This window comes from Neolamprologus multifasciatus, chromosome 23, assembly GCF_963576455.1.
Source record: "Neolamprologus multifasciatus chromosome 23, fNeoMul1.2, whole genome shotgun sequence".
In the NCBI taxonomy this organism is placed as follows: Eukaryota; Metazoa; Chordata; class Actinopteri; order Cichliformes; family Cichlidae; genus Neolamprologus; species Neolamprologus multifasciatus.
The window spans coordinates 6,548,175-6,576,067 of NC_140460.1; the positions used below are offsets into that span (position 1 = coordinate 6,548,175).

General features: G+C 39.9%; 2 protein-coding genes across 4 annotated transcripts; both read right to left on the reverse strand.

Moving 5' to 3' along the window:
* Positions 1-1,342: 1,342 nt before the first annotated feature.
* Positions 1,343-14,305, reverse strand: il12rb2 (interleukin 12 receptor, beta 2a). The gene is made up of 16 exons (XM_085152320.1): positions 13,980-14,305; positions 13,545-13,735; positions 12,693-12,953; positions 12,067-12,190; positions 11,775-11,965; positions 11,126-11,268; positions 10,639-10,780; positions 8,838-8,902; positions 8,035-8,233; positions 6,096-6,278; positions 5,872-5,970; positions 5,624-5,770; positions 4,709-4,840; positions 3,754-3,850; positions 3,581-3,668; positions 1,343-3,494 (listed from the first exon to the last, which is right to left on the reverse strand). The coding sequence occupies exons 2-16, from the start codon at positions 13,603-13,605 to the stop codon at positions 3,054-3,056; spliced, it is 2,373 nt and encodes a 790-aa protein (XP_085008446.1). The 5' UTR covers positions 13,606-13,735; positions 13,980-14,305; the 3' UTR covers positions 1,343-3,053.
* A 2,055-nt stretch (positions 14,306-16,360) lies between these two features.
* Positions 16,361-27,536, reverse strand: il23r (interleukin 23 receptor). 3 transcript variants are annotated; one of them, XM_085152312.1, is made up of 19 exons: positions 27,441-27,535; positions 27,181-27,291; positions 26,957-27,058; positions 26,718-26,819; positions 26,182-26,311; positions 25,838-26,004; positions 25,143-25,266; positions 24,895-25,061; positions 24,357-24,493; positions 24,044-24,245; positions 23,849-23,931; positions 22,976-23,174; positions 22,689-22,889; positions 22,297-22,395; positions 21,991-22,146; positions 19,224-19,364; positions 18,996-19,083; positions 18,466-18,556; positions 16,365-17,533 (listed from the first exon to the last, which is right to left on the reverse strand). In XM_085152312.1, the coding sequence occupies exons 4-19, from the start codon at positions 26,776-26,778 to the stop codon at positions 16,883-16,885; spliced, it is 2,697 nt and encodes an 898-aa protein (XP_085008438.1). In that variant the 5' UTR covers positions 26,779-26,819; positions 26,957-27,058; positions 27,181-27,291; positions 27,441-27,535; the 3' UTR covers positions 16,365-16,882. The 3 variants fall into 3 exon arrangements, with proteins under 3 accessions (XP_085008439.1, XP_085008438.1, XP_085008436.1); XM_085152310.1 differs by having other exon boundaries at positions 26,957-27,291; XM_085152313.1 differs by lacking the exon at positions 26,182-26,311 and having other exon boundaries at positions 16,361-17,533; positions 26,957-27,291; positions 27,441-27,536.
* Positions 27,537-27,893: the final 357 nt, after the last annotated feature.

Sequence of the window (27,893 nt, forward strand, 5' to 3'; positions counted from 1 at the left end):
TTTTCAGAGGCTCAAAATTAGACAGCTTTAAATCTAAAAATATATATATATATATATATATATATATAAAAAAACGTGGATAAGAAGAATTGAACCCATGGACTTCACTAAATGCTGGGATTCCTCCCTTTAGAGATTCTGCCAGCAGCTTCAGTTACTGCTTATGTGTGGGTTCTTCTGCATTTAGTTTTGCAATCAGTAAGTGAAAGGCATACTCTACAATAGAATAGAAAAGCCCTTTACTGTCATTGTCCATGTACAACAAAATTGTGAGTGCTCAACACCAGCTGTGCAGGTTTAAAATATAAGTAAAATAGTAAGACAGCAAGAATAAATAACAGGAAAAATGTATACAAAATAAGAGGAAGGCTCCATTAGAACAGGTTGCAAAGTGCTTGGTTTAAGATGAGATTCAATTCAGTTTCCTTTATATAGCAGCAAATCACAAAGAACACGGAAAACCCCAACAGTCATATAACTCACCTTATAAGCAAGCACGTTGGTGACAGTGAGAAAGAAAAACTCTGTTTTAAAAGGAAGAAACCGAACAGAACTAGGCTCAGGAAAGGGCAGCCAACTGCTGTGACGGCTTGGGGTCTGGATGAAAACAGGACCAAGACACACTATGGAAAAGAGTCGGAGATGAATAATAAGCAGTGATTAAATGCAGTGTATAAAGAACATCACCTGACGGAAGAAAAAAAAACAGTGCATCATGAGACTAGATTACTGACTCAATGATTACTGATTATTTTATTTACCATGAGAAACTCGTGGCTGCTTTTTATTTTGGCTGAATCTGAGCAGAGATTTCAACCTTGTACACTTCATTTGACCTTGACCTTCATTATTCAACCTTTATAGCTTTTCGAAGCCAAATATTGCTCCAATCATATGGGTAAAGATAGTAAAATACACCATTTCTGTATGTAATGCTTCAAGGTCCTAGATCAACGTTTAGGGTCACATGAATTAGGAAAAAGCTTTTAGTTTCCAGGAATATACTAAATTAGTCTTTAGGGGATATAAACACTTTCTTTATTTGAATTCTTTGAAACTTTTTTTTCAATCTAACATTGTATGACTTCCTAATGACATAAAAAGATTAATATACTAAACTAGATTTTGATATTAACAATGCTGACGTCAGCACAAATGATCTAGAAAAACCGCTGATGTCATCATACTGTGATAAATATATGATTAAACGTCAGAGATGTGCTCTCTGAGTGTTCTTGTTACTAAACTAGGTTTGCTTTGTACGACTCTGGCACCACAATTATAGTCTTTGGAGTCAGTGGACCATACGACATCCAGGAGAGAAAAAGAAACGTACAAAGTCTGAATGATGAACTCATTTATTGGTATTGACATCGAGGTAAATTAAGTATATATTTATGAGCTACGCCTATTCCCATATAAAGACAGTCATAGTCAAAGGGTGCAAAATCATCAAAGAGGTCACTCAAAACACAAGATTGTTTTGAAAAACATAAAAGAATAGCACTGTACATTCATCAAATTTTACTTTTTTCTTTCTTTGCTATGCCATCCCTGGAACAACAAAAAATATAAATGAATTTATGAAATATATCCACAATATATTCGCTTTGACTTTCTTTCACCCTGTCATGAAGTTCATGTTTGTGGCTTTAAAGACTTTATTGCTGATGGCATCTGTCACTTTTACATCTTTGCAAAATGTATCTGATTCAGCTTTACTTTGTGGTCAGTGCTAATTGTCATTTAAATTAAGATAGAACTGATAAATGTGGATTTTACAAGTATCCCTTTTTTGTTTCTGCCATGTTTGATAGAAATGCATCACATCATTTTTATATTAATCAGATACATATTCTTGCTATTACTTGCCTGTTCTTAATGAGCCAGTAGTGTTCTACTGGCTGTAGATCTGGGGACTGGGGAGGCCACTAAATTTATCACGTTAATTAAACAATTAAAGATAATTCCTACTTTGTGACATGCTGAATTTAGCATTAAAAGTAGAAAATTGTGACCAGAAAGAGATGCACACCATAAAGTCCTGAGATGATTGCAGGGTCTAAAGTCACTACACAGCTGTTGTCAGGTGTTTGACTCAAAGCAAGCTGGGAACATGAATCCTACAACTGTGCAGCTGGAAAGAGGGCTTATCAGAGATAAGATAAAGCTTTTCCCATGACTTTTTGGTATTAGAGTAAACTGAAAACCTGAAACAGAGAATCGTGTTTGGTCTCAAAGATCATACTTTTCCTCATTCTGAAACTCCTGAATGTTTATCTGCAGGAGTGTATGCTGTACCAAGTTGACTGGCTGTTTCCAGAACTGCACAAACAAGCAGATATACAGATATTCTAATGAAGTGTTTGTTGAGTGTAGTAATCATATTCTATAAACATCAGTATGTTTTTTACTGGCTTTGTGTTGTCAGGCTAATATTAGCTATTGTCTCTCAACACTGCTGGGCTGTTGGATTTGTCTCAAGTTAAAAAGTTGCAGTTAGTTCTAAATGGTCCAGTTTAACCTTCTCCTTTTGTAGATGAGCTAAGACTGAGGTAGGAAAAATGCAAATGCACGGGATAGTCAAGGCTATAACAGAGTATGCATTTGGGATGATGTTTTACAAAGGAGAGGACACGTCTACATGTCATAGCAGGAAAAGCACAAACAGAAAAGCAGATTATGTCTGAAATCTATTTTTGCATCAGGAACCAAGTTATCTCTCTGCTTCTCCTTCTATGAAACGTCTGATTGGGCCTTTGGAAATTTCTTCAGCCAGAAATGACAACGTCTCTTGCAAGCCTGTCCTGTTAATTGTGGTCAAGCGATTAGTGTGTCCATTGCCGTTTTGAAGAGAAAACAATTGTAATGCATGACATGAAAAGAATACCCTTTAGGTTTAAAATTGTTACTGCATAACTGAAGCTCAGACTTAAGCAAAAGTTCTCTGGTTTCAGTGAGCATGGAGGTAGTTCATGCAGTTCTTTGTTTCTGGGCTGTTGGCTTATCAGCATTCTTCCTCTAAAAGCAGGTTTCATTTGCTTTCAGTTTTACTAAGCGTTTTGAAAGAAGTCACTGCAGTCAATTTTCACTGCATCCAGAGTCAGCTTCCCTCCAAACACCAGCGGCTCTATGAAGATGTTGTGATTGGAGATGAAAGGCATGTCCAGAAACTCTCCACATTTCTCCTCATCGTCTTCCTCGTCCAAATTTCCGGGCTCGTGTGATGAAATATAATCAACAGTTGTGTCCAGAGACGTGTGCGTGTGATCGGAGCTGTCTGAGTCGTGGGACAAACTCTTAATGTACGTGGTTGGAATGACCGACTCTGGCTCAGTGTCAGAGCTCAGCCTGGTTGAAGGAGACATACGCAAGATTGGTTTTCTAGAGTCACTGTTCTGCTTGGGTAGCTCCTCCACATTCACCAGGATGAGCTTTTCTTCCTCCCTGGGTTCACTGGAGCTGGATGATGGGAGCGGCAGGTTCATGTTGCCCTGTTTGGATCAGAGACACGAGCTCAAATGACGAACAATAAGAGATGCAGTCCAACCTGAATTCTTCTTAACTTTTATACGTTTACCTTGTCTTGGGTATACTCTTTGGCCCACTTGCTGTTTGCAGGATCTGGCACAACATCTAGCATGAAGCACTGAAAAAGCTCCGAAAACCTGAGGGAGAAGGAGTAAAATAAATAAATAAATAAGTAAAATAATAAGGTGTAACTGTGTTATAGAGTTTATGTTGCACATGTACCTTTGCTTTACGGTTGAGTTCTGGTACAAACACACAAGAAACACCACAATCACAGGGATGGTAATACACACCGGTAGGAGGAACTCTTGGGTGTCATCTGCAACAGTGGCAACAAAATAAAAAGATGTAAGATTACGGAATACACCTTTATTTCCTCTGTTACAGCGTGTCTAGGATGCTTAACTCTGCAGATTCTTGCAACAGGACAGCAAATCTACAACAGAATGGCTGAAAAGTAAAAGCATTAGGTATTTCAAAGGCCCACAGTCCAGTTCTCCACCCAACTGATGCGGTGGAAGTACTTCAAGAAAGCTAAGTATAAATAAATGCCAAGTTTCAATGAAGTGAAGCAACTTTAAAAAGATGAGTCATACAGAAAATAGGTTTACTGCTGCTTATAATAGTTATGAGATACTAAGTCATTGTTTGGACTTATTTTCTCACAGGACTGCATAGAAGGCTGTGACTAATTTATTTTCCTCATTACTGTATATGTACATTTAAAAAAAGTTATACATCAGTATCAGGGACTATTTTAACGAAGATCACTTGGATTGAAAACCAAAAAGCAAACAGTCTGAGTTTTAAGTATACAGTGTGTTTTTAAACAGTTTCACTTAAAACAAAGCTTTAATGTGAAACTTTACAATTACTTGTACAAAAAAAATTTAGTGATAATAAGTTAATTAATATTAAATTTTTTATTTATTTAATATTAACACAGTACTACAGATGTGATAATTGACATGAACTTCTTACAGACCTGTTAAATTCATGGCAACACTCAACAACCAGGTAGCTTAGCTTAGCTTAGCAAAATGATTGCATTGGAAATAGCTTGCATGGCATGCAGACCTCCTATCACTAGTGTAGTTTCATATTTACTCTACAAAGCCAAGAGTGGGAATGAACTCCTCCCTGAAAGAAACTAAGTGTAAAAAAAGAGGCTGCTTACGTTCAATGAAGAACTTGATCTTTTGACCTGCAGGGCCTTCTCCTGCAGCTGTTGAAGCACTCATCCACAGTGTGTACTCTGCTGGAGGCAGGTCTTTAATTATATACGTCCTCTCTGATGCTGGTGTAGAGTCTGAAAATGCATAAACACATACAGCAGAGGCAGAACATTTTGTCAGTGTGCATAGTTTCTGTTAAATATGTTTCAGTCACTGACTGTATATAGAAGAGCTCGGTCATTTGAGAGGGACTCAGCATAAAGTTGCTTTTCCTCCACACTGAAACGATCCAGTTGGGGTGGTTTGGTAGTCTGGCTAAGGTGCCTCACAGGTGTGAGGTTTTGGGGCTTCCCAGCTTGTAGGAGGCCCTGATGTAGACCCAGGAGAGATTATATATTTTAGTTGGCGTGAGAACAGCTTGGCATCCCTCTTCAGAAGAGCTGGAGGAGGCGGCCGGGGTGAGGTTGGTCTGGTTGTCTATGCTTACACTGACCCGTTTAAGTAGCACAAACTGATTAAATGTTACACTTTAAGGTGTGGCTGTCTTGTGATTCATAAGTCACAACTCTATAGATGCACATGCAATCTGTGGTTTCTTTGTGAGGCCCACACCTCACTCATTGTGTCCGGTTTCCAAACGGCATGCTGGCAACAGAAGAAATGCTGAACTTCACAAACTAATGGCTGACGAATCCTCTGTATGATCTGTATGCTTTTTAAATCATCTGTTCTCTTATGTTTCATTTGGTTACATCGCTTCACAAGAAAAATGCTTTAATGCCTGGAACCATATTGAAATAACAAGCTTTTGAATAAAATATTAATGTCCCTTCGATTTAGCATTCTCATTTTCTTCACCTTGGCCTTTTCTGAAAATGTCAGTAAAATAAAACAACTGCAGTTTAACTCATCCTTACAGATTTTAGGGTTCCCCATGGTCTCCAAATAGATAGTATACTTGGTAATGCAACCCCTGCGCTGACTCCTGTCAAGCTCACTCCAGGTAATGTTCACGTTGTTTCTTCCCTCAACCTTCTCTTGGACACGTGGGGCTGCTTCTGGAGCTGCAAACCACAAGCACAACCCAAAACACTGCTTAATATGATGACCATTAACAAAATATTTAATATTTAATAAGGAATATTGACTGTTTTGTATGTCTTACCTGACTCCAAAGTGGCAACACCTTTAAATTTCCAACTAATGGAACTCTCAATATAGAGCACATACACTGCTCCGTCATAGCACTCATATGGCTGGACATCTGCAGAAAGGAGGACAGAAGCACTTTAAGAGAAAAAAGAAATGGGCAAAATGTGTGTTTTAAAAAAGTGACAGATTGCTCATTAGAGGCTTTGCTTTTCTCCCGCTTCATCTTTCACTTCCTACCTGAAATGACAGCGTGGTTTTCGTTCTCGCCCAGCCTGACCCATCTGAGCTTCTCCAACTTGTTGCCATCTGGGTACCACTCCACTACATATGTGGTCGGTGGTGGTGCAGTTTCAGGTTTTGTCCAGGAGATGGTGATATTGGAGTTGTTGGCTGTTACTTGTAAGTTGTTAGGGGATTTGGCTGAAGCAAAAACAAGGCAATCATGTAGTCACGTAATTCACAAATGCATAGACCAGTGTTACTAATACATTTGTAACATTTTAATGAGAAGACTTAAAATTAAAAGAAAGGGAACCAGACTGTGGATTTTTGTAATTCTCCTGACAAAGAAACAAGGCTGAATTACCATCTGGGAAAAGTTTTTCACGAGGCCAGGGGTGGGCAATCTCAGTCCACGAGGGCCGGTGTCCCTGCAGGTTTTAGATGTGTCCTCGAACCAACACAGCTGATTTAAATGGCTAAATTAGCTCCTCAAAATGTCCTGAAGTTCTCCAGAGGCCTGGTAACGAACTAATCATGTGATTCAGGTGTGTTGACCCAAGGTGAGATCTAAAACCTGCAGGGACACCGGCCCTCGTGGACTGAGATTGCCCACCCCTGCACTAGGCAGTTAGGAATTGTTTTATTTTTGCAACAAATAGACGTGTAAGGTAAACTGCAACCTGAATTATTACATAAATAACTGCCCCTGTTTTGTGGAGGGTCTCAACATGTTGGTGTACGCTGATAATGCACAACGTTAAAACCACCTGGCCTGATACGAGCAGATCGAGCATGCCATCAACACAGATCTGACCCAGAAAACATGCACGCAGGAACACTAAAATTGTGATATATCTAATCTATAGGGTGACATTAACATACACTGTGTCATATCTTCCCTATGCGAAACTGAAAATTAATTCCCGGGAAAAAGGAACTAATGCCATGAGAGTCACCTTCTACGCCCTTCCCCCAAGTCACAAGTTGTCTTTGGTGTAGCTGGATTAAATTTTCTTGTGGTCCCACCCACCAAATCACACCTTTTCTTTACTGTCTTAAAGAGCCGCTAAGTTAAAGCCAGACTTTAGAGAAGTATCTGTGTCCATGCTGAGTTTTGAAAACTAAAGGCTACGAAAATTTGGGACTTTGTTTTATTGTGTGAGACAAGGGACGAGGAATAAAAACGCTTTACAGCCACAGGCACCTGGACACGCTAGGGTTACTGCTTGGGCTGGACTTGTTGCATGGGTGCTCAGTAAGATTGGGATCTGGAGAGTTTGAATGCTAGGTCAACATTACAGACTCTTTATTACATTCCTCCAGCTGTTTGTGAGCAGCTTTTTCACTGTGGCCTGAATGCACTGTAACGAGACCATCAGTGCCATTCACTCAAACTGCAGGGGGGATTTTGCTGTAGTCGAATTTGGTCTAATTTTAGACCAGATCTGTCCTTTCAATTCAATTCAATTCAATTCAATTTTATTTATATAGCGCCAAATCACAACAAATGTCGCCTCAAGGCGCTTCATAGATACAGAGAAAAGCCCAACAATCATATGACCCCCTATGAGCAAGCACTTTGGCGACAGTGGGAAGGAAAAACTCCCTTTTAACAGGAAGAAACCTCCGGCAGAACCAGGCTCAGGGAGGGGCGGCCATCTGCTGCGACCGGTTGGGGTGAGAGAAGGAAGACAGGATAAAAGACATGCTGTGGAAGAGAGACAGAGATTAATAACAGATACGATTCAATACAGAGAGGTCTGTTAACACATAGTGAGTGAGAAAGGTGACTGGAAAGGAAAAACTCAATGCATCAAGAGAGATCCTTGAAGAGCATATTCCAAATATGTTTTTGGTGAACCAGATAACTACAAACAAAGACATATCAGTGTTTCAGCACAGACGATGGAAAAAGAGATGCTGAATCATATGTCAAATGTCTTTGTTTTTTTACCTTCAGTACGACGGGTTGTTACTCTGGCAGGAGGGGACAGCCCTTTGGAGTTGCGAGCCCTCACTGTCACATCACAGCTGGCACAAAGTTCAACCTGACAACTCCTTTCATTGGCACTGACGTTGGTGATGACACTAGAGCTAGAAATGCTGAGTTCATATCCTAGGATCTTCCCTCTAGAGACGGAAACGTTCGCCTTCTGAAATCAAAGAAATAAAAAAGCATTGCATCAGTTTTTTTGATGACTGGAGGATGCAGACCAGACAAAGGAAATGATTACACAAGCCTGGGATTTAGATGGCGCTCAAAATCAACACCACAGCAAGATGAGTATGTAAGACACATCATTTCTGTTCAGCTCCTCTCTTTCTTGTAAACTGAAACTGTGGTATCTGCTGACAGGTTTCACTTGTCTCTCAGTGTCTTTATGTGACATTGAAAGTTTCGGGGTGTGTGTGTGTGTGCGTGCGTGTGTGTGTGTGTGCATGGTCCAGAGTGGTGATTGTGTGAGTGTGAATGTCACACCTCAGAGGTGGTCAGTTGTTGACATTTAGTCTGCAGAACGTAGTAAAGCACAAAGATCAGAAAGTGTTACTATGGTTACAATGTCACATGCCCACACAGACACACAGGACGGGGAGAGGGGAATACATGTAGACCTCAAACCCTCAGACTCAAGCACACACAGCAGCGCTATGTGCTGTGTGTCAAGTGCAGTGCAATTTCATGTAATTCAGCTCTGCAGCAAACATGTTAAGGATAATAAACAGTGAAAACTGTATAAGTTTTCTAATAAGACTTACCTTCCAGTAAACTTTCATGTGTTTAAAATCAGATGCAAGCCACACATCCAGCTCTTTGGCGGGGGCTAAAACAAAAACAAACTGCAGTAAGTCACCAGGCCATATTAACTCAATTCATGCAAGAGAAGATAGTGAACTGGGTGGGTTTTCATTTCAGTAAATGAGTGCATCTGCATCAACGGTGTGATGGTTCCTTATCAGCGATGAAATGCTTTGAAATATTTTAAAAAGTGACAGACATCCATTGTGCAGCTCTGTTATTTTTTCCTTTCATCTTAACTCTGACAGTAATGAGTAGCAATTCCAAGAAACCCCGTGTTATTTGAATCCAAGTCCTTATCAAATTAAAAAAAAAAGAAAATAATGCACAAACAGTGTGGTTAAAAGGTCTGTTGGTGCAAACTGTGGTTATTCATTATTAAAATTAATTCTATGAGGGTTTATTCACAAACTCTGTGATGCTTTTGGAAAGTTCTGTCTAAACCAAACTTGCTAAAGTCTTACACAGGGGAGGGTGGTTTCCTCTACAGTAACTCTGGCAGCAGTGTGTGACCGTACATGAGATGCTGTAACCCAGTGAGGAAGAAAAGGTCACTTCACCCTGTCATTTGTGTACAAATGTAGGAAGATGTGGTAAAATAAATGTAAATGAGGTTAGAGGGAGTGCTTTGTACATTGCCTCCTAGAAGACGCATGTGTGCTAGCGTCAACCCTATTCCAAAGTGCACTGCCAGTTATTACTTTCTTTCACTTCCAGTAATTTCTCGAAAGAAGGAAAATTTAAGTATTAATGATAACACGCAGCAGTCACATGGTCACAATGGTTCCCTGTTGATGAGTTCAAGTGCTGTTGTAAAATGAGATTTCAGGGTCGGCCACTTGCAACTTTTTAAATGTCAGTTTCAGTTGTTTCTATTCAGCGTGTTTATATTTCCAAATACAGATACCAACCACAAAAAAGGATATCACAGCACTGCCTAGTGCAAAAATGAAAACGCCTATGAAATGATCCACTTTCACAAGAAAAGGCAACATATTGGGTCATGTTTCTCTCTAAGCTGATTTTCATTGTGCCTTTGACATCATGATATTAATCATCTGTGGTGATTTAATGTGTGGAGTCAAAATAGCCTTCTTCAGAGGTCCAGAGAACACGTTGCTTTCCAGAAAAATGAGGAAGAAACACAAACTGCAATTAACGTGTTTGATGCACACACGCTCGAAGAAGGCGCGCAAGACACTCTTCACAAACGTTGCTTCACCTTTCTGTCAAACTGACGTTGATGGAAAATGATGATCTGTCACTGCTGTACATTCATAGTTTTACATATATGTACAGAGGCCTTCATATCTTCACGCCATCAGTATTAAAAAAAATGCAGCGATACTTCCCATAAAGCATCACGGTCTTCTTCACAGCCTCACCTTTCTTCCCTGTGCCCCACTATTGAACTTGTGTATAATTACACTCAATAAATATTTCCTGAAGATATTGATTAAATTAGCAATTTAAGAAAACATGCATACATCGTATTGGAAGTAGCTGCTTTTGTTCTCAGCACAGTAAGACCCATTTCAGTGGCTCAGCCAGTGGTGAGCAGATAAGTGCCTCAGAAACCGAGAGGAAGCACAATTGTATTATCTGATGGTCTGCACAGATAAAGCGCCACAGATATACTGTATGTGTACCTGATTATCAGTCTCTAGACAGAATGTGTAGTGTCAGGAAGTGCTTCATAATACGCAAAGGCAGACCTTAAAACAGCCTTCCGGAGCTGCAGGTTAACACATGAGTACTTACGTTCCTCTTGAGTCCATGCGCAAATGTTTGTGCTCCACTCGCTCCACAGGCCGGTGGTGAATTTAGATCTGGCTCTGAAATGGTACAACCTATAGGGCTCCAGAGAAGAGATGGAGCAGTGGGAGGAATTCATCTGCACAACCTGTAAGTTAATAATAAATACATATTTTTCAGTTACATAACCTCAGATTGCCATATAGATACGAGTTTTGCATGTGGAAGTGATCCACGAATTAACCCATTGTAAGAACACCTGAGAGAACATAAAAGGACAAATTCCAGCTTGTTTTTACGACTTGAGCATCATTGTCAATTCACTTATGCTCATATCAGTCCTGCTATTCATATATGCCTCTCGGTCTGAATCATTAACAGACCTATTTGGTCCAACTGTATATCTTCAAAGGTTCATGTGATATCTCTGACTTCTACTTTTCTCACTGAAAGTCCCTAAATTCTCAAACTCTGAAGAGTTAAAATGTCTTACTGAGTCCTGACAAGTTGTCCATGTCTGCTTTTCTGCCCTGTACTGGATCTCCAAGTGCTGAGTCCTCACAGGCTGCTCCACTTTCATGATGCACTTCCGGGAGTAGCACTCTGGCTTGCCGAGAACGGGAGTCGACGGCATCACTGTTCAGATCAACGCAAAGCGGTCACAGAAATGACAAAAACAAACATTTTGTACAGCACTAAAACAAAACAGGTTCCTAATATTTGCCATATATGTATTGTCTTGATGCATGCTCCATCCAGCGTGTAAGCAAATCCATCTGGATGTTGCGTTTTCAGTGGGAAAGGTGTTTCATCCCTCATCCATTGAATGAGTGACGAAACGTTTCCCCGAGCTAAAAACGTAACATCGGGGTGAGCAGAATCATCTTCCTGGGATTCCTCTGGATTGTTATTGGCAGGATTTGGAAAAGAGGATGGGTGATCATCAGTAACCATAAACTTCAAGATTGAAGTATAGAACAGTTTCCACTGCAGAGTTGGCGTGAAATTCTACCCACAGCATCATTACGTTGTCATACCCTTCAGTCAACCTGAAAATCTTTGCTTTTTTCTTTCTTTTTCTTCACAAGTTTCATCTCTGGAGTCATTGGTCTCCAGTTGATGGTAACTTATATGAGTCTTACCGATTTTACTGAGTGTGTAATTAACGATGGACGATTTTGCAGAACCCAGTGGATTTTCAGTTTGAACCCACACTGAGATGAGCTCGACTGATCTGGAGACAGTGAAATTCACCGACAGCAACTCGGTTCCCTTATCGGAGACTTTGTATGACGTTGATCCATCCGAGTGACTTCCATCGACCCCCTTCACCCTGAAAGTTTCAGTTGACAGAATAAACTGTTATTGATGTGTTTTAAAGGCAAAATTGACAAGCAGAATATTTGTTTTTATAGCAGTATGGTGGTGACTCACCAAAGCGCTGAACTGTTTCGAAGATTAGTGTCCCGTCCTCTGTTCCAAATGCAGACCACAACTCCACTTTCATTCTTTACGATTTTGTAGATGCATGAAATGTTTTTAGGGCGATCTGGTAGGTCTGGAGATCAAAGAAGACAGAGAAAAATACTCAACTGAGTACTGAGCGGAGAGCTAAAGCATAAACAATACTAAAAGTAGTAATTTGTCTTTTTATGTCAAGCTGCATGTGTCAGAAACAGCAACAACAACCAAAAATAGTTTATTTTCACACTTGAGTTAGCAAATCCTATAGCTATAGCTACAGCAACTTATCATAGCTAACTTTGACACTTAGCTGTGCTCACTCCTTAACATGCAACCAGAGTGTACATTATGTAAAGACAAAAAAGCAAATGACCCTTTGACAGCTTTTGTAACTTAGAAGTACTAAACATACCCTAAAATAAAAAAGTTCTCAAGCTGAAAGACAAGTCCTGCCCTGCAGAGCATCGCTCAGGACTTTTCAGTCTATTCAACATCAATCTGTTGGCTTTTTCTAATTAGAAATAGAGAGCCTTAAATCCATGAACCTGGGCTAAAAGTCTCAGTAGAGGGGACTTTCATGCTCACTGAATACTCACATCCAGCTGAGATGTCGAGTCCACAGGGGTCCAGATCTTTACGGTTCTCACAGTGACAGCTGTATGTTCTGTTCTCTGTTATGTTCACCACCTTAAAATGTATGGTTGTAGAATTCAGTGCTTTGTGTTTCTGCTTTGTGGGACCTTGGCCACTGTACATGGAACCCGTACATCTCAGGTTAAAGATGCAGAACACCTCAAAACTGGAGCCTAGCTGCACTACAGATTCAGTACTCGACCTGATGACGCAGGATTTGTCACCTAAAACAGAAAGAACAGCTTACAGACTGTAATAACATGATCATATATATATATATGTGTGTGTGTGTGTATGAAAAAAGTTATATCCCAGATGGCAGATACATTTGGGGTTAATCGGGGCTATGCCTGACACTTGGCTCATGTAAGATGGGCCAGTAAGATGGCCTTGACTAAAGACATTGACTCAGACGTCTGAGTCAATGTCTTTAGTCAAGGCCAAATTTGGCTCATAGGAACCTGCAGAAACAGCCAAACATTAACTGCTAATCTGGATTATGTCAAAATCTGATTTAACTATAATTTCAAATGTCAATCTTCACATTTGCACACAAAAACACTGTCCACATGCACACGTTCTTCTTCAGTTATCATATTAATTATCATATGTAAACTATCACATAACCACAAGGTTCACAAACGACGGACAATGGGAAAGATTCTAGATCACTACCTTTAAGACTACTTTAAAAAACACACACCAAACAAACCCACTGATCGTGTTGCTGATATCGAACTTTTATCACCAACATATATAAAGAGAAAATAAGAGATATGTTAGAAAACTGAATCCACACATTTATCTAAGCTTACCAACGCAAAGCTGCACGGCCAGCACGGCAACGGCGGCGAAGACCGACCATAACTGCAACATTGTTGCCACGAGTCATCAGCAACTTTACAGCAGCCTAAGTGTCTCTTCCATTGCCACGGGAGCCGCTTCGCCTTAAAAAGGAGAAGTAAAAAAAAAATGCCTGCGATCTCTTATGCTTTCGATGCAGCGACTGTAGAGGTGGGAGGAATCAAAATAACATGATTGATTAGAAATGTTCACTTCATACAGCCAATAAGGTCGTAACTTATAAAATGTATACATTGTGAGGCATGTACCAGTGTCAGTGTAATGACACGCATGGTTCAAGTGCAGCAGAGGACAGTATATAGTCAATAGTAGTTTAAAAACAGGAGAAACGATCCTGAAAGTCACCCAAATATCACATCTCAACATCAAATTTAACTTTTAGTTACCGTCTAAGCTGTTCGTAGCTCTAGCCGTCTTCGTATCGGATCCTAAACATCTTCATTTAGAGAGAGCGCGCGTCCACACTGCGGTGGTAACGTGAGAGCGGAGACTCCGTGTTGGCTGGCTGCCGCCCCTGATGTGAGATAAGTCCTGAAACTGGTCTATCTTTACTTTAGAAATTATCACTGAAGCCAGATAACCACAGAGGCTTCTGTGCGCACCCAGGCTGCACATCAGCACTGCCTACTTGTCTGTTTTACTAATACGTGCATCCAAGATTTAGCAAATCATTCAATCACGATTTTTATTTTTGAATTGAATTGATATTGATTGAATTGATATACCTTTATTAGTCCCACAAGGGGAAATTTTTATTTTTTTATTGCAGTTATTACCAAAAGTACTAACTGTAAAGTAAAAAATATATATATACATGTTTTGGGTAGTGCATTTTGTGGTGTTTAGCATATTCAGACAGATAGACAACACGTGACAATGAGTGCATAAATGATCAGCAAAACTTTATTATGCGATAAAAGGTGCAAAGATTGATTATGATCTTATGGGGGGGATCTCTTCGAGCTGCTGTTTAGATGATGCTTGGGAACCTCCTGAAAAGAAGGACCTGCAAAAGCACAACAAGCTCTCAGAATGAGTTACATTATCAGATTTTCCATGCAGCCCAAAGTCTTTCAGTCCCTCTGTTACATCTCCATGTGGTGCAATGGGGGACTTTCCAATGTGGCATCGCATTCTTCGGAAATACAACACAAGACTCAAGATGAATGGATATGCATGTAGTGGTTAAATTGGCAAGAATAACGAGATATCGCTAACCTGGAGACTTCCTAAAAATGTAGTATGTCAGTAAAGGAGAGACTGTCGTGAACTGTTGATTTTCTTTTAAGGAAGTGAGCCGGCTCTCAGGAAGTGATAAAAACGGTATTGAACTGCAGGTGGTGCATGTATGAGTAGAAATGCAGGTTCACAAAACCCGACAGTGAGCCACCGACTGCAGAGGGAAAGCCCCGGAAGGCTTTAGCCTGGGTGTGTTTTGGAATAATTTCACATTCATTGCTTTTCTTCTCACCAAGTGTGGTGCCAGCACTTAGAAACATGCAGGGGTCGCGCCCTAATGTGTGAGTTTGACCTGATACAAGCATTTGGAATTTTCTGGATAAAGGCACTATCAAAGTTGATAACTTTACTTTGTTTGTTGCTTGATTATTTGGATGTGGTTTCATCTTTAGCTCATTAGCAAGCACAGTTTGGTTTCCAGGCTCTTTTTTTGTGATTGTCACATACTGTTGATAGTGGATGACCATGTCCAATCAGGTCAATGTATGAGCAAGAAATTACTAAAAGCTTGCTCATAGGAAGTTTTTTTTCTTCCTCTTGACTCTTTGTGATGCAATAGAGAACTGATATTGCAAATGAAGCTTATTCCTTCACCCTGCATACTTTAAATGTGCATCTCTCATTCTTCCTTGCAGCCACCTTTGTGCAACCCACCTTCTTCCCAATACCGCCGCTCATCCCTCAAGCCTCCATCTTCATCTCCACCACCATTGTCTAAACTCCTGGGTTGTCCTACCCTAATCCCTATCACGGCTGGGATTCTTTCCTGCTGTGATGGACTGTCGGGGTCTAACTGCTAAATACCTCAAACTGAATTCTGTACATCATTAAATCATGAGGTTAATATAACTACAAGTTAGTTAAAAGATCAGGCGACAAACTGCAGTAAGCTAAGCTTCACGTATGCTTTTGAGACACTAGTCTCTCAGTCTAGTCTAAAATCTGGACCCAGATTACAGTTTCTTTGGGTATTTAACAAGCTTAATAATAAAAACAAGCTACACTAGCATCTCTGTGACACTTTACTTACAGTGTTTTGAATGCTAATGCTAAATGCTAATGTCAGCCTGCAAATCCTCCACCATCTCCACCTCACAGATGTTATGGCAGGCACAAGAACATGAAATTCATGATGCTTATCAGAGGATCAACAAAATATTACAGTTCAATCCAGAGAAACCATGAATGTCTCTATAGTGACAGACCTTCCAGTGAGTGGGTGAGTTTTTAACTCATTCTTTAAGTAAGTGGGAAACATCTTGTCTACACCTTCAATCTGTTTTACCAAAGTTAACAACAATCTACCAGATAAATGTAAAGACTGAAAGATATGACAACATCACTAAAAGATAAATATATGGATGATGGAAATAGAGATGTTATTTTTTGTAAAGTTACCTGGTTTAATTCTCTTGGAAACATAAATTATTTTTTTAACAAATTGGATAGATATGAATCGCTAAATACTAAAATTATAATTTTATGATGCTATTTACAAGCACTGCGGTACATTGGCTAGCACCATTGTTTAAATAGCAAGAAGGGTTTGGTTTCAAATCCAGGCTGGAGCCTTTCTGAGTGTGCGTTTTCTCTCCAGGTACTCCAGCTTCCTTTCACAGTAGTGATTTTAAATCAACTCCTGGGCTAACACGTCTCCATGCATTAGTCCTGCAACAGACCGATGATCCCATGAGTCCAAATTGCACAGAAGAAAGTTATTTATGTATGAGTGTGCACCACTGTTAGCATTTTTGGAGGGGTGGTGTTATATCTATTCATATATTCAGGAGACATTTTGGCCTCATGTGGCCATAACCACTCTGCCATCAGGTCACTCTGATGTTTGACATTCAGCAAACTTGATAAAGTTTTTTTTTTTTGCTTTAAATTTATTTCATGAATTTGTTTTTGACAACAATTTCAGACAGATTTTCATTCTGATCGCACAAAGTTACTGAAATCATCATTTCAAGCGATAAGGTGCTTTGATAATGCTTTCTTTGTAGTGCAGGTTTATCTTTTTTTCTTTGTGTCGTCCCCATCGTCCATGCTACAGTTGATCACTGCTGACGGCAGCAATCTGAGGGAAGTAACCGCCAAACAGTATTATCTCACCAGTACATTGAGACAAGCTGGGGTCTGCTGCATCAGGAGTCATAATCTCATCCTGTGGCAAGTCCAGAAATGGAGAGTCTGTTTCTACTTCATCCACAGTCCCTCTATGCTGTTGTAAGAACGGAAAGCCTCTAGATATTGTGCTTGGTTCAGGAGGTTTAGGCTTCAGACGATCATTCAAAAAGCCGTGAGTACGTTCCCGAGATGAATAAGAGGAATTCACATCCACACTCAACAACAAGCCACTCAGTAATCCTTCAAACACACTTGAACAACTGCCGTCCTCCCCATTTGATGAAGTGTCCATCTGCTTCTCCTCCACTTCATTCACCTCCTCTTCTTCTGAAGTCATCATGCCAATCTGGGGTTTGTAGCCAACATGCTCGAGCCTTCTGTCAACAAGCATTTTCTCAGTATCTGACATCAGGAAAGGTGTTTTCACTGTCAGTGGTCCTGATCCAGTCTGGGGCTCTTCAACATGGATGTTGGGGTAGATTTCATCCCTCTCCTCCTGGGAGATGACAGTGATGGGGGACAGTGGAGGGTCATTGTGGGTGCATGAGAATAATGGTTCGACTCCATCGTGCTGTGGACCACAAAACAAATCAAATCCATACTTAGATCTAGAGAAATAAATACAATGCAATTGTTTCAGAGTTATGTGTGTCATCAAGACAAAGTATCTAAATCTCTCAGAACGAAAGCAGGAAGTAGCATTGACTTCCTACGATAGTTCAGGCTAGCAATGTCTAGAAACTAATAGTAGGCTATTTTTAGCATAGCTCAAAACTGGCAAATTGATTTCTTTGTTTTGCTGGCACTGGTGGAGTTGTTTCATTTGCTAGTGGTTTCTCTTTTGGTCATTATGCTGACAGTAAGATGTTGTCTCCTTGGCTGAATAATGAAGCCAATACGTGCCAAGGGTTCCTGGAGCATCCGCTAAGGCTGGCCTCAGAAGTGAGTTAACACTATTAGACTCCAGTGCTACGTTACTCGGAACTAGGAATGGGAACAATGAAAAATGTGGAGATTCTAATTCCATTATCGATATCAGTTATCGATTTGATCACTTGTTGATTCTCATTGGCTCCACAAATGCTAACAGCCTATCAAATGCATTCATGCAAATTGACTGCAGGCTGTGTGAAATGTTTGTGCGTGTGGGAGGTATTTCCCCTCTTTGTTGTGATCAGTGTTGGGATTGTTACCTATTACAGCCCTACACACTAATACAAATCCCTATCCTAATGAAGATATGATCTTTCTATAATCTTTCTCTTAGCATTTAGCTAAGCCAAAAGCACAAAGCAGAGACGAAAAATGGCACAAAGAGACTAAAGTGATCGCCACAGTAATTCTACTTTAGAAATGTTATATTTTAAAGCGTATCATGATGCTTTAAAATGCAGACTTCACAAACCAAAATGTCATGTTATAGTGGCTATATTCATCTTTTATGTACAGTGTATGGTTGATGAGCATGAATGTCATCTCAGTGGACATGCTTGCTTTGTTTACCTCCAATAGTCTGATGGCATTACTGTGTCCAGGTTTTGGCAAGTTTTCAACTAGCCAGGCAGGTCCCCAGGATATACATTTCTGTTTGATCCTAAGACAGAAAACAGTTAGATTTATTAAAACGCTACAACAAAACCTCCTTATTGTGCCTCTGAGGTACTAGACAATATAACTGATGCATGCGTGTATTACTATAGCTGTCTACTACTGCAAATCAAAATCAGTCTCTCCGCAGGTAAAACCACCAGATTGGGAAAGGGTGCTTTGACCACATTTAGTAGGCTACACGTGTTGGTTTAAGTTTCTCTTCGTGTTAAATCTGTGGCTTCTTGTTCATCTGTTCATGTTGCCGTGTGGCATTTTAATAAAGCCGACCACAATGGCATCCATCGCTGTTACTAGTAAAACAAAACTTAAGGTCCTGATGTGGTATCCTTAGAAATACTTTGGCTGTTAGGTTTTGTTTTGTGTCTGTCGAACAACAGTTGTTTCGAGCTTAATTGTTCATTTTGAGCATAAATGATTAATACCTTTCCCTCACGCATCTCCAGCACATCAGGTTGGTTATGATTGCAATGAAGATAGCAACGATGAAAACACACACAACCACCAGGCCAACTACAGGAGGCAAGAAAAGAAAGACAAGTTGTAAAGGAGTTATGAAAATAATATTATTTTGATGTTAGTTGTCCTCAAAATACAAAAGGAGAGTTAAAAGCCTAAATATGTTTTAGTATTTGTGGCAATAGAATATTGACCTGGAGGAGCTGCAGGCTGAGAGGAGATCTGGCGCCCTCGCGGTCCTTCTCCTGCTGAGTTAGATGCAGTCATTTGCAGAACCACAGCTCCTTCAGGACAGTTCAACCACTCCTGCCTTGGACCAGGTGCAGACACAGTCTCTGTGTAGAGAAGCAAATGAGAGATATTTCTTTTTTAAGCAAGCACAATATTTTTAAGGTAGCCTTTAAAATATGCAGCCAAAGAAGAAGACCGGCATAATGCTGCTGTTTGAACATCAACGTGTCTTCTTTTGCATGAGATGGACCATTCCTCTGTTTCTTCACTACTTTGGCCTCGTCCTCTTGTAAAGATAACATATCAGTTGGGGGTTTTAGTCAGCGTCCTCCAACCTACTGTCAACAAGCATGATCATAGGATCTGTGGCCTATCTGCTGCTTGAAACCTGCTTGGCTCTGCTGAACCACTGTGGTTAAAAATGGTTCTGATGCACCAACGCTTTCTGGGAAGCGGGTGTCTGTGGATTGCTGACTGTACACTTGTAACAATGGATACTGGTGAAAATAATTTCCTGGTTTTTGGGAAAAATACACTTCTTATGAGTAAATATTTATTTTCAGGTTCAATTACTGATGGGGAATTTGCCACCCTTGTACTTTCAGTTCCGTTGAAACACCAGTTTTGATTAGTGGTCTAGCCAGACCTTGTGTATTAAACTGATGACGTCCCCATAAGTGTTGATTGCACATAAAAATAAATAGCAATAACCAATCATTAGTCGATAGTTGACTGGTAGGCCTGTGGCTAGCTTAATTTGCCCAGCTTGAGCTTTTGTTTTAGTTTTTTACAAACAACAACACTATCAGTCATGATTTGGCCTTCCCATAACCCCAACCTTAACGTTACTGAAGCAGTGCAGGATCATCTTGATAGAGAGCGGAACAAAAGGCTGAAAACACTCGAAGAAGAGCTTTGAATGCCCTTCAAAACGCTTCGCGAACTGCACCTGAAAACTACTTGCCATAAAGCTCTCTAACAGAGTTCAGGCTGTGCTGAAGAATAAAGGCAGTCATACCAATTATACAAAATCTATTTTTGCCTTCTATACTGTATTTCCATGTATGCTTGTACATGCTTTAATAAGCCACAGCACCTATTTCTCATTTTTCCAAGAAAAATGGAGAGAAATGAGGGTTGGCTCAAGACTTTTGCACATTATTGCAAAACAGAAAATTAAGGAAAAACAAGATAAATCTGTAACAAAGAGACTCTTTCACTTGTTAAGGACTTCATTGGCCAAACGTCAGTCTGATCCTTTTTCCTCTGTTAAAGCCACAATCCCATCAAACTTTTTCTAACCAGTATTTTTCCACTCATGTATTGGTGTGTTTGTGCAGATCATTTGAAGTTAAACGTTTCTACCAAACAGAGATAGTGAACATTGAGTCAGATCATGACTGTCTCTGAGTGCAAAGATCTCACCAGTTTCCACATGACTTTCTCTTGTAAGCTGCAACTTTCAGTGCAGTGTAAGAGGATTAACTACCAATAAAAGATTTTAGCATGATCTGGCTGCAGGTTATATTTTGGCACAGTATATGAGTAATAGAGCAAAATGGCATAAGACAAAAGTAGATCACTGAAGTAATTATCTGAAATACCTCAAAGAACACTGATATTTAGTATCTGCACGTAGCACATTTGAGAGAGCAGAATGTGCGATCTCAGGTGCTTTAAAGCTGACATTCCAAAAATAGTGCGCAAAGCAGGCTGGTTTGTAAGTGTGTTTACGGATGCATTTGTGCACATAGCCACATGGCTTCCTGTTTGTGGTCAAAGCCAGTTCTAGAAAACTCTGAAGACTCTGTGAAAATGACGACAAACAACTGTTTTTTCTTAGGTAAGATCTCGGCATACACAATCAATCACCAAGGTGATCTAAGATAGATACAAAATGCGTAGGACTTCAGAGAAAACTACCAAAAAGGTTTGTAACATTTCTAATGTCAGTAGAGCCACCGGCTCTCTTGTCATGTTAGACAGTGATGCTGTCCCCTCCTTTTAGCTTTTTTGAAAAAGTATTTGTAACATAATAGCTACATAATCCACATGCAGCAGTTTAACATTTCAAATTCACGACATTACTGGAAGCGAGAGGTGAAAAACCCTGCTGATGCACTGCATCTTTGTGGGAGGGGAGTATCGATGGAATCCTGGTTGCACACTTTCCATTTTGTAACACGAGTCTTCTGCTGAGACACAATTTATGCTTACATGAATTTACTATTGCATACATAAATTTCGCACACGTGTGCGCCCACAGGAGGACTTTGTCTGACCTAGGTGGAATACAGACACAAAACGTATGGCTACATGTGCCCCATAAAAGGCAGGGCTCGTGATGTAGAAGAACAGGAAACACAGCGCAAAGTTGTGGTTCCTCTAAACCTTCAGTGCAAATCAACGTGTTTATACTGATCTGAAAAAGCATCTGAAAAACGTGTTAAAAAAAAGTTAGACTTTTTTTTAAAGCAACAGCCTGCTCATATAACTAAACTTTTTCTGTCACACCAAAGCATGCCAGGTACTTATTTTGGACCCGCCTTAAAAGGATAAATGAGGTGACCCGATAATGTTTATAGACAACCTACCAATTTTCACTTACTGCTACAATAAATGTCTGTTTCTGTTTCTCAATTTATCAGTTAATATGATGTTTTTTCGTCGAACAACTGATTGTGAAAAAATGCCCATCCCATTAATTGCCATATACAGTTTGATGCTCACTATTTAATTCTTTGTCTTTGGATTCCAGTGTTTTGCAATAGATGTTGTACTTTGTGATGAAACCCCTCTGCTGGTATACGGGCAGCTCCTCCCACTGGATCTGGATGCGTCGGGCCTCGTGGGCCAGCACAGAGAGGCTTGGACCAGAAAGTGGCTCTGAAACACACAGTGATGCAAAGACTACGCGTTGGGTACGGTAAGTGTTTCCTGAAGCCCAGGTATAGATTCACAAAATCTAGCACATGCTTAAAAAAAATCTTCAAAAATGTAGAAATAAACTTCTCTTAAAAAAAAAAAAAGTGTTACTCTGTTCTTTGGAGTAGAGCAGTATGGATGATGGAGCACTGACACCTCTGGTGGTCACAGCATACAGAGAGATGTTATACCTCTCACCTGGAGCCAAACCTGAAGCAAAGCCAGAAAAAAAACTACATTATATTAAAATATATTATTTATTTTGCAAATATGAAGATTAGTTCACAAACACAGACCTAAGGTATATAAAGACCATCATCTGCATTCTGTGCTTGTGCTGGTGTAATACAACAAATGGCCACAAGAGGCCACTGTTTTCTCTCATTTAAAGCCCTGGTGTCTTTATATCATTTCATAGATTTAAATTTGTATTTATGTGATGCAATATTTTGCTGTTCGTACATAGACAGCCAGATTCCCTAGTGGCTCAGTGGTGAGTCTACCTGTGATTGATGTGCTGTTTAGATCTTTGGCCAACTTTTGCCACCACAGCCCTTCTCCAGATACATTTGTCCTTTCTATTACGTAATACCGCAGTTCTTCGTCCTGTGTCGATGGGTAGTTTCCTGTTGTCCACGACCAGGAAACAAACACAGCACCATCAGCATCAGGGCTCAATTTGATCAGAAGAGATCCAGGGACGCCTGAACAGTGAAGACATTTAGTGTTCATTTTCTCCACAACTTAACCGTACTTTTGTTTAAATCTTCTGTGTGCAGTATTGCTATACCTGATTGTCTGAGAATTACATAAGCTGGTGGCGACTTTCCATATGTGGTGACCGCACTGATGCTCAGGCTGCTAACCTCTGCTGGTAGCTGAACTGAACACTGGATGCACTCGGCAGCACAGGTTTTAAGCTTCTGACCATTATCCAGAAAGATGTCATACTCAATCACCTTGCCACTGAAATCCTCTCGTGGTAGAGGCTGGGAAAGAAATCCAGTCATCACTTAATATTTACATTTGTCATTTGCAGATTAAGTTCTTTAGGGTTGCACATTATGTAAAAATAATTTAGCTGGTGTCTGTAAAACCTCTGATCAGAGGATGGCATTTCCTGTTTGCAATTGTCCCTTGTTTAGCATTAGCCAAGAGGCTGTTATATTTCTTTGCACTTTGCTGTGATGGATAAAAAATTAGAACTGAAATTCTACCTGCACTCCTGTATTACTCATTTTTAGTAATATAGTAATATAGTTTGCCAGTCTGAAATACAGTTACTTGCTTATTATCCAAAAGTTAGATTAGAGGTCTGACACCACTTTCATTTTACCGTATAAATTGAAATTACTGCTGCCAGAAGACAGGCTTTGTGTTAGATTATTCTGTGGTCAGGTATTGTGCAGGAAGTCGCTGTCAAGAGAAAGTTTTTTCTTTCATGTAAAATGCACAACAAAAAGGTCTCAGCAGAAAATCAAGTGGTTGCAATTTACAAAATGATAAATGATTCCCTTTAACCAATCAGCAGTGAAAGCTTTCTGTGTTATAACCAAACTGATGCATTATAAAAAACATTTCTTGTATTTGATGGATGTTTAGGATTCATAATTGGCAGCATAACAACAAAAGCCAGGGCTCATGAGTGGCCAGAACTTATTACCTTCCACAAAACAGTCACGTTCCTCTGGCCGTCTGTCCCCTGCCTCTCCACCTTCCTCCAAACTTGCAACTGCTGGGATGGACCTGAGGGGAAGGTAGACCATAAGTTGTGGGCTATGAACTAGAAACAACAAATTCTTATATCATCACATTTACATTGCATCTGTCTTATGATAAGCAAGAACAGTGAGCTTGCCTTTTCCAGGGCTTTTCTTCCTCACAGACGGGCTCCATTTGCTGCAAAGCAATGCCTTTCTGGCGGTAATACTACTTGCGTTGGTATGTGTCAGCACAGGCGCTGTGTTGCATATTTTCATCTGGAACTCATACTCAGTCAGATGTGTTAGATTATCTACCCGTATCAGATTCTTACCGAGTTCCACGCCCGCTCTCATTTCCTAAAAGCATTAAGAGATTAGATCAACTTCATGCTGCCAGATAAAGGCTTTTGCTGTAAAAACCCCCCACAGTGTCGTTGGAGGAGTGAAATAGGAGTAATAAAACTTTACCCAGGAAGTGTTGTTTGTGCGCAGCATGACATGAGGTCTGGGATGAACCGAGGATTCATTGCTTTTCCATTGCAATGTGGTTGCTACGGAATCGCTCTGAAACTCTATCCGCATAATAATAGGTGCATCGGGAATCACTGCAAGACAAAGGAAACCAAATATAGTGCACACAAATGATAGAGACAGAAACAGCTACATATTCTGTAATGGCACAGAAATTCTGGGCAATTAAAGTTTACTGAAATAGTGACAGAGCTCCTCCGAGGGCGTAGGCAAATTTCTCTTCAAAGAAATATTACACAAACAGAAAAACAGTTTGCTGATAAGAAGGTCAAATTAGTCAAACTGTGACCATAAAAAAAAAAACTTTCTAAAAATGATACATCAGGTGATGACACATTTCTCGAGAAACCATATGACTCTAATAAAAAAAAAGAAAGAGAATGAAATTAAGAAGTGAAAAAAAAAATTAACACTCAATAGTGTTCAAGTATTCAAATTCAAGATCTGTGTAAGTATTGCAGAAGCACAGGTTTACCTATGTCCTTCACACGTAGGACGACTGGATCGGACTGTGATGTTCCAAAGTGGTTGGAAGCAGTGATAGTGATCAGGTATGTAGTGTTTTCATCAAACATTCTTCGTGGTATGGCGATTTTGTCAGCATCCTGGATTTGAAATAGACGTATCTGACTCCCATTTTCCCTAAAAATAAAACATTAAAAAAAATCAAACCATGAGATTTGGATAAACAAGAAAATACAAAACAAAATCCTAACACCATACCTGTTTACAGAAATGTTGTAGAGAGTAGGGAGGTACGTTTCCTGCCCCCTCGTCCACGAGCAGTTTATTAAGGATGAGCTCCTTGCTGTTTCACATGTTATAGTGTCAGGTTTATCTGGAGGCACTTTAAAAGCGCATGATTGAAACAAACAAAAAAAAAAACAGACCTTAGTTTTTACATTTGCTGGAAAATGAAAACTAGTCATTTGCTTTCTGTGTCACTTCTATAAACAAATTTCACAGTGTAAAATATTAGCAAATGCATATTTTCAATAATTTTATACTTTCTCCTAAAAAATGTATTTTAGTAACTAAAGTTTGAGCACGTCTGCTCCCATTCCTACAAGGTACCCATGGGTTTACCTTTCACTTTGCTTTTTTTATTTTTTATTTTGTACTGTTTGGTTAGCTTCTACAAGAAAAATTAATAAATAAAAAAGAAACTATGTTCCAATAACCCAGCCTCCAAGTTCTGCTCAACATCAGCCGTAAAAGACAGCAGTAAAAAACAAAAAAACAACAATTGTGATTTGTTTAGCTTGCTGCAAACCAAGTTTACATACAACCCCACTGCACTTTCTTACCATTATGCCACTTTTATAGGCAGTGTTGTAAATTTGTGTCTTACTCTCTCTTTCTATTTTTTTGCATTTGCACACAAATTTACTTTTGCAGCTGCTGTAAACTGTACATACGGCCAGCTCGTAGATCCACTCCAGTGACAACCCTTTGCATATGATTACTGCAGATCGCTACAGACAGTGGGATCCATATGCTGGGCAGATAGAATTTCACTGTAGTGCAGTTGAGTCTCTCCCATTTATCCACAGTCTTGCGATTTAGCACCATGTATATCTTGGCACTGCATGTAAAAAAAGAAAACTTTTAATTATAATTTCCTAACTGGTGGAGAGGGACAAGAATTCTAAAAACTAATTTTCTGTTAACAAATATGAGCCAATAAAGCTGATAGCTACAAACACAGCAGGGAGATTTTCATGCATGGCAGAATACTGTGTAGCATTGTTGTGATTCCCACCTCCTATCACATTTATCGGTGTGGCAGTACACCGTCAGATTTGAGCCCATGAGAAAGAGTGGAGCTGGCTCTACAACCAGGTACCCAGTAGTGATCGCTCGTTGGCAGCCAACAGGCAGAAGAGGGAAGTCTGTCCGGAAAAGACAAATGCATGAAGTTTTCCCCACAGCATTAGTCGAAAAAGTGAATTTTAGACCATGCCAATAAATACCTTATGTATAGCAAAACCAATTTACTATAAATACCAAGTGGATCATTACATTCATTGGCTGTAATGTGTGAGTGGGAGATCCCAAAAAAAAATCCTCTTTGTGCAAGAAGGAATGCCAAGAACAGACAAAGCAAAAGTGTTTTCCATGACTATGTATGTGATAATTTAATTACTGAAACACTTGGGTTGAAGTTGTGGTAAGAGCCGAAGCAAGGGTTACAGTTCAAAACCACAAGAGCTACCAAAGTGTGATAAGGGATCTCAGTGAGCAGAAACAGAGTAATGGCGGTGTGTTTTTTAAATAGTTGGAACCTGTAACACTCACAATTGATAGAAAAAGTAAGAAGTACAATAATACATCTCGAAATGACTGAGGAGACAGTCATCTCAGCTCATTTTTCTGAATCCCGAAGAACCCCTTCAGCAGCTGTAAAAACAAAGAAATAAGAAGAGAAGAAAAACAGGTTGTTTTTTAGGGAAAAAAAAAGAAAAATGACAGATTTCTTACTTCTTATGAATCACTTAAAAGAAATTTCCTTTCACAAAATTATCTTCAAAGCCTACCTCAGTCATCTGCGTGCGGGAGCACTGGAGTGAGCTGCCTAACATGAGGCGGAGGAAGAGCTTTTAACTGAATGTCTCATCCTTTCCAGTGCAAGCTTGAAGCTGATAACATTAACAGAAGTACAAGCGTCACAACACCGTGGCAGATAAGAGAAAACACGTTCCTGTCAATGTTCTATCCTGCTGACACAACTGAGATGAACTGAGATTAAGTATTTCCTCACGTCAAGCATGTTATCTTTCAATTCTTTTGCTGCCAGCAGCCTGTTGAGATACGTTGGTTTTGGTCCCGTGGCTAACAAGCCTTATCGCTACACACCTGCGGCACGCAGAACCTGAAAGACAGCACAAACTGCATTATCTCACAGGGAGAGTTTCCTAGCGATCAACCACTGTAACATGTTTCTCTGTATGTTTTTGTCTCTCAAAGACTGCACATACCATCACTTTCGACATATAGGTGAAAGATTGAGATAACGCTCACCAGAACTTCATCCTGTCTGGGTTTTCTTATCAAGATACCATCCAAAAAGGCTTTTGCTGTGAATCGATCGTCAGACGACTTGCTGTGTGAGGAGCACCTGACTAAAATGATCTCTTTCATGGGAGTGAAATGTCTTAAAGAGGCCAGTGACCTAGTTTTGTGGTATTCTGGCAAATGCAGAAACTTTGATCATTTTTTTTTGAGTAGTTTGTTGCCCTACTTCTGTTGCCTGTTTTTCATCACCACAACGATTCTGTTGACTTGAAACATCAGTGTTCTCAGCATCTGCTCTCATTAAACATGCTGCTGCTGGCACATAATCCGGTGGTCAACCGAGCAAGCGACACGGTGACATCAATCATTTTACTTTGAAAAGCACGCTGACAACTTGGTTATTTGAATTTGTACTTATCCTGACACAATGAGTCAAAATGTGCTGAAGGACAGACCTAC

Bases quoted from the DNA above. Each gene is read 5' to 3' on its own strand.
- il12rb2 (XM_085152320.1), bottom strand. From the start codon at position 13,605: ATGTTGCAGTTATGGTCGGTCTTCGCCGCCGTTGCCGTGCTGGCCGTG. The intron at 11,966-12,066 runs GTGAGTCACCAC...TGAAACTTTCAG, and splicing joins CGAAACAGTTCAGCGCTTTG to GGTGAAGGGGGTCGATGGAA. The intron at 6,279-8,034 runs GTAAAAAAACAA...TTTTTGCTTCAG, and splicing joins AACAACCCGTCGTACTGAAG to CCAAATCCCCTAACAACTTA.
- il23r (XM_085152312.1), bottom strand. From the start codon at position 26,778: ATGACTGTCTCCTCAGTCATTTCGAGATGTATTATTGTACTTCTTACT. The intron at 22,147-22,296 runs GTAACACTTTTT...TGTGTGTTTCAG, and splicing joins GCTCTACTCCAAAGAACAGA to AGCCACTTTCTGGTCCAAGC. The intron at 19,365-21,990 runs GTGAGCATCAAA...TTCTCTACACAG, and splicing joins CAAAGACAAAGAATTAAATA to AGACTGTGTCTGCACCTGGT.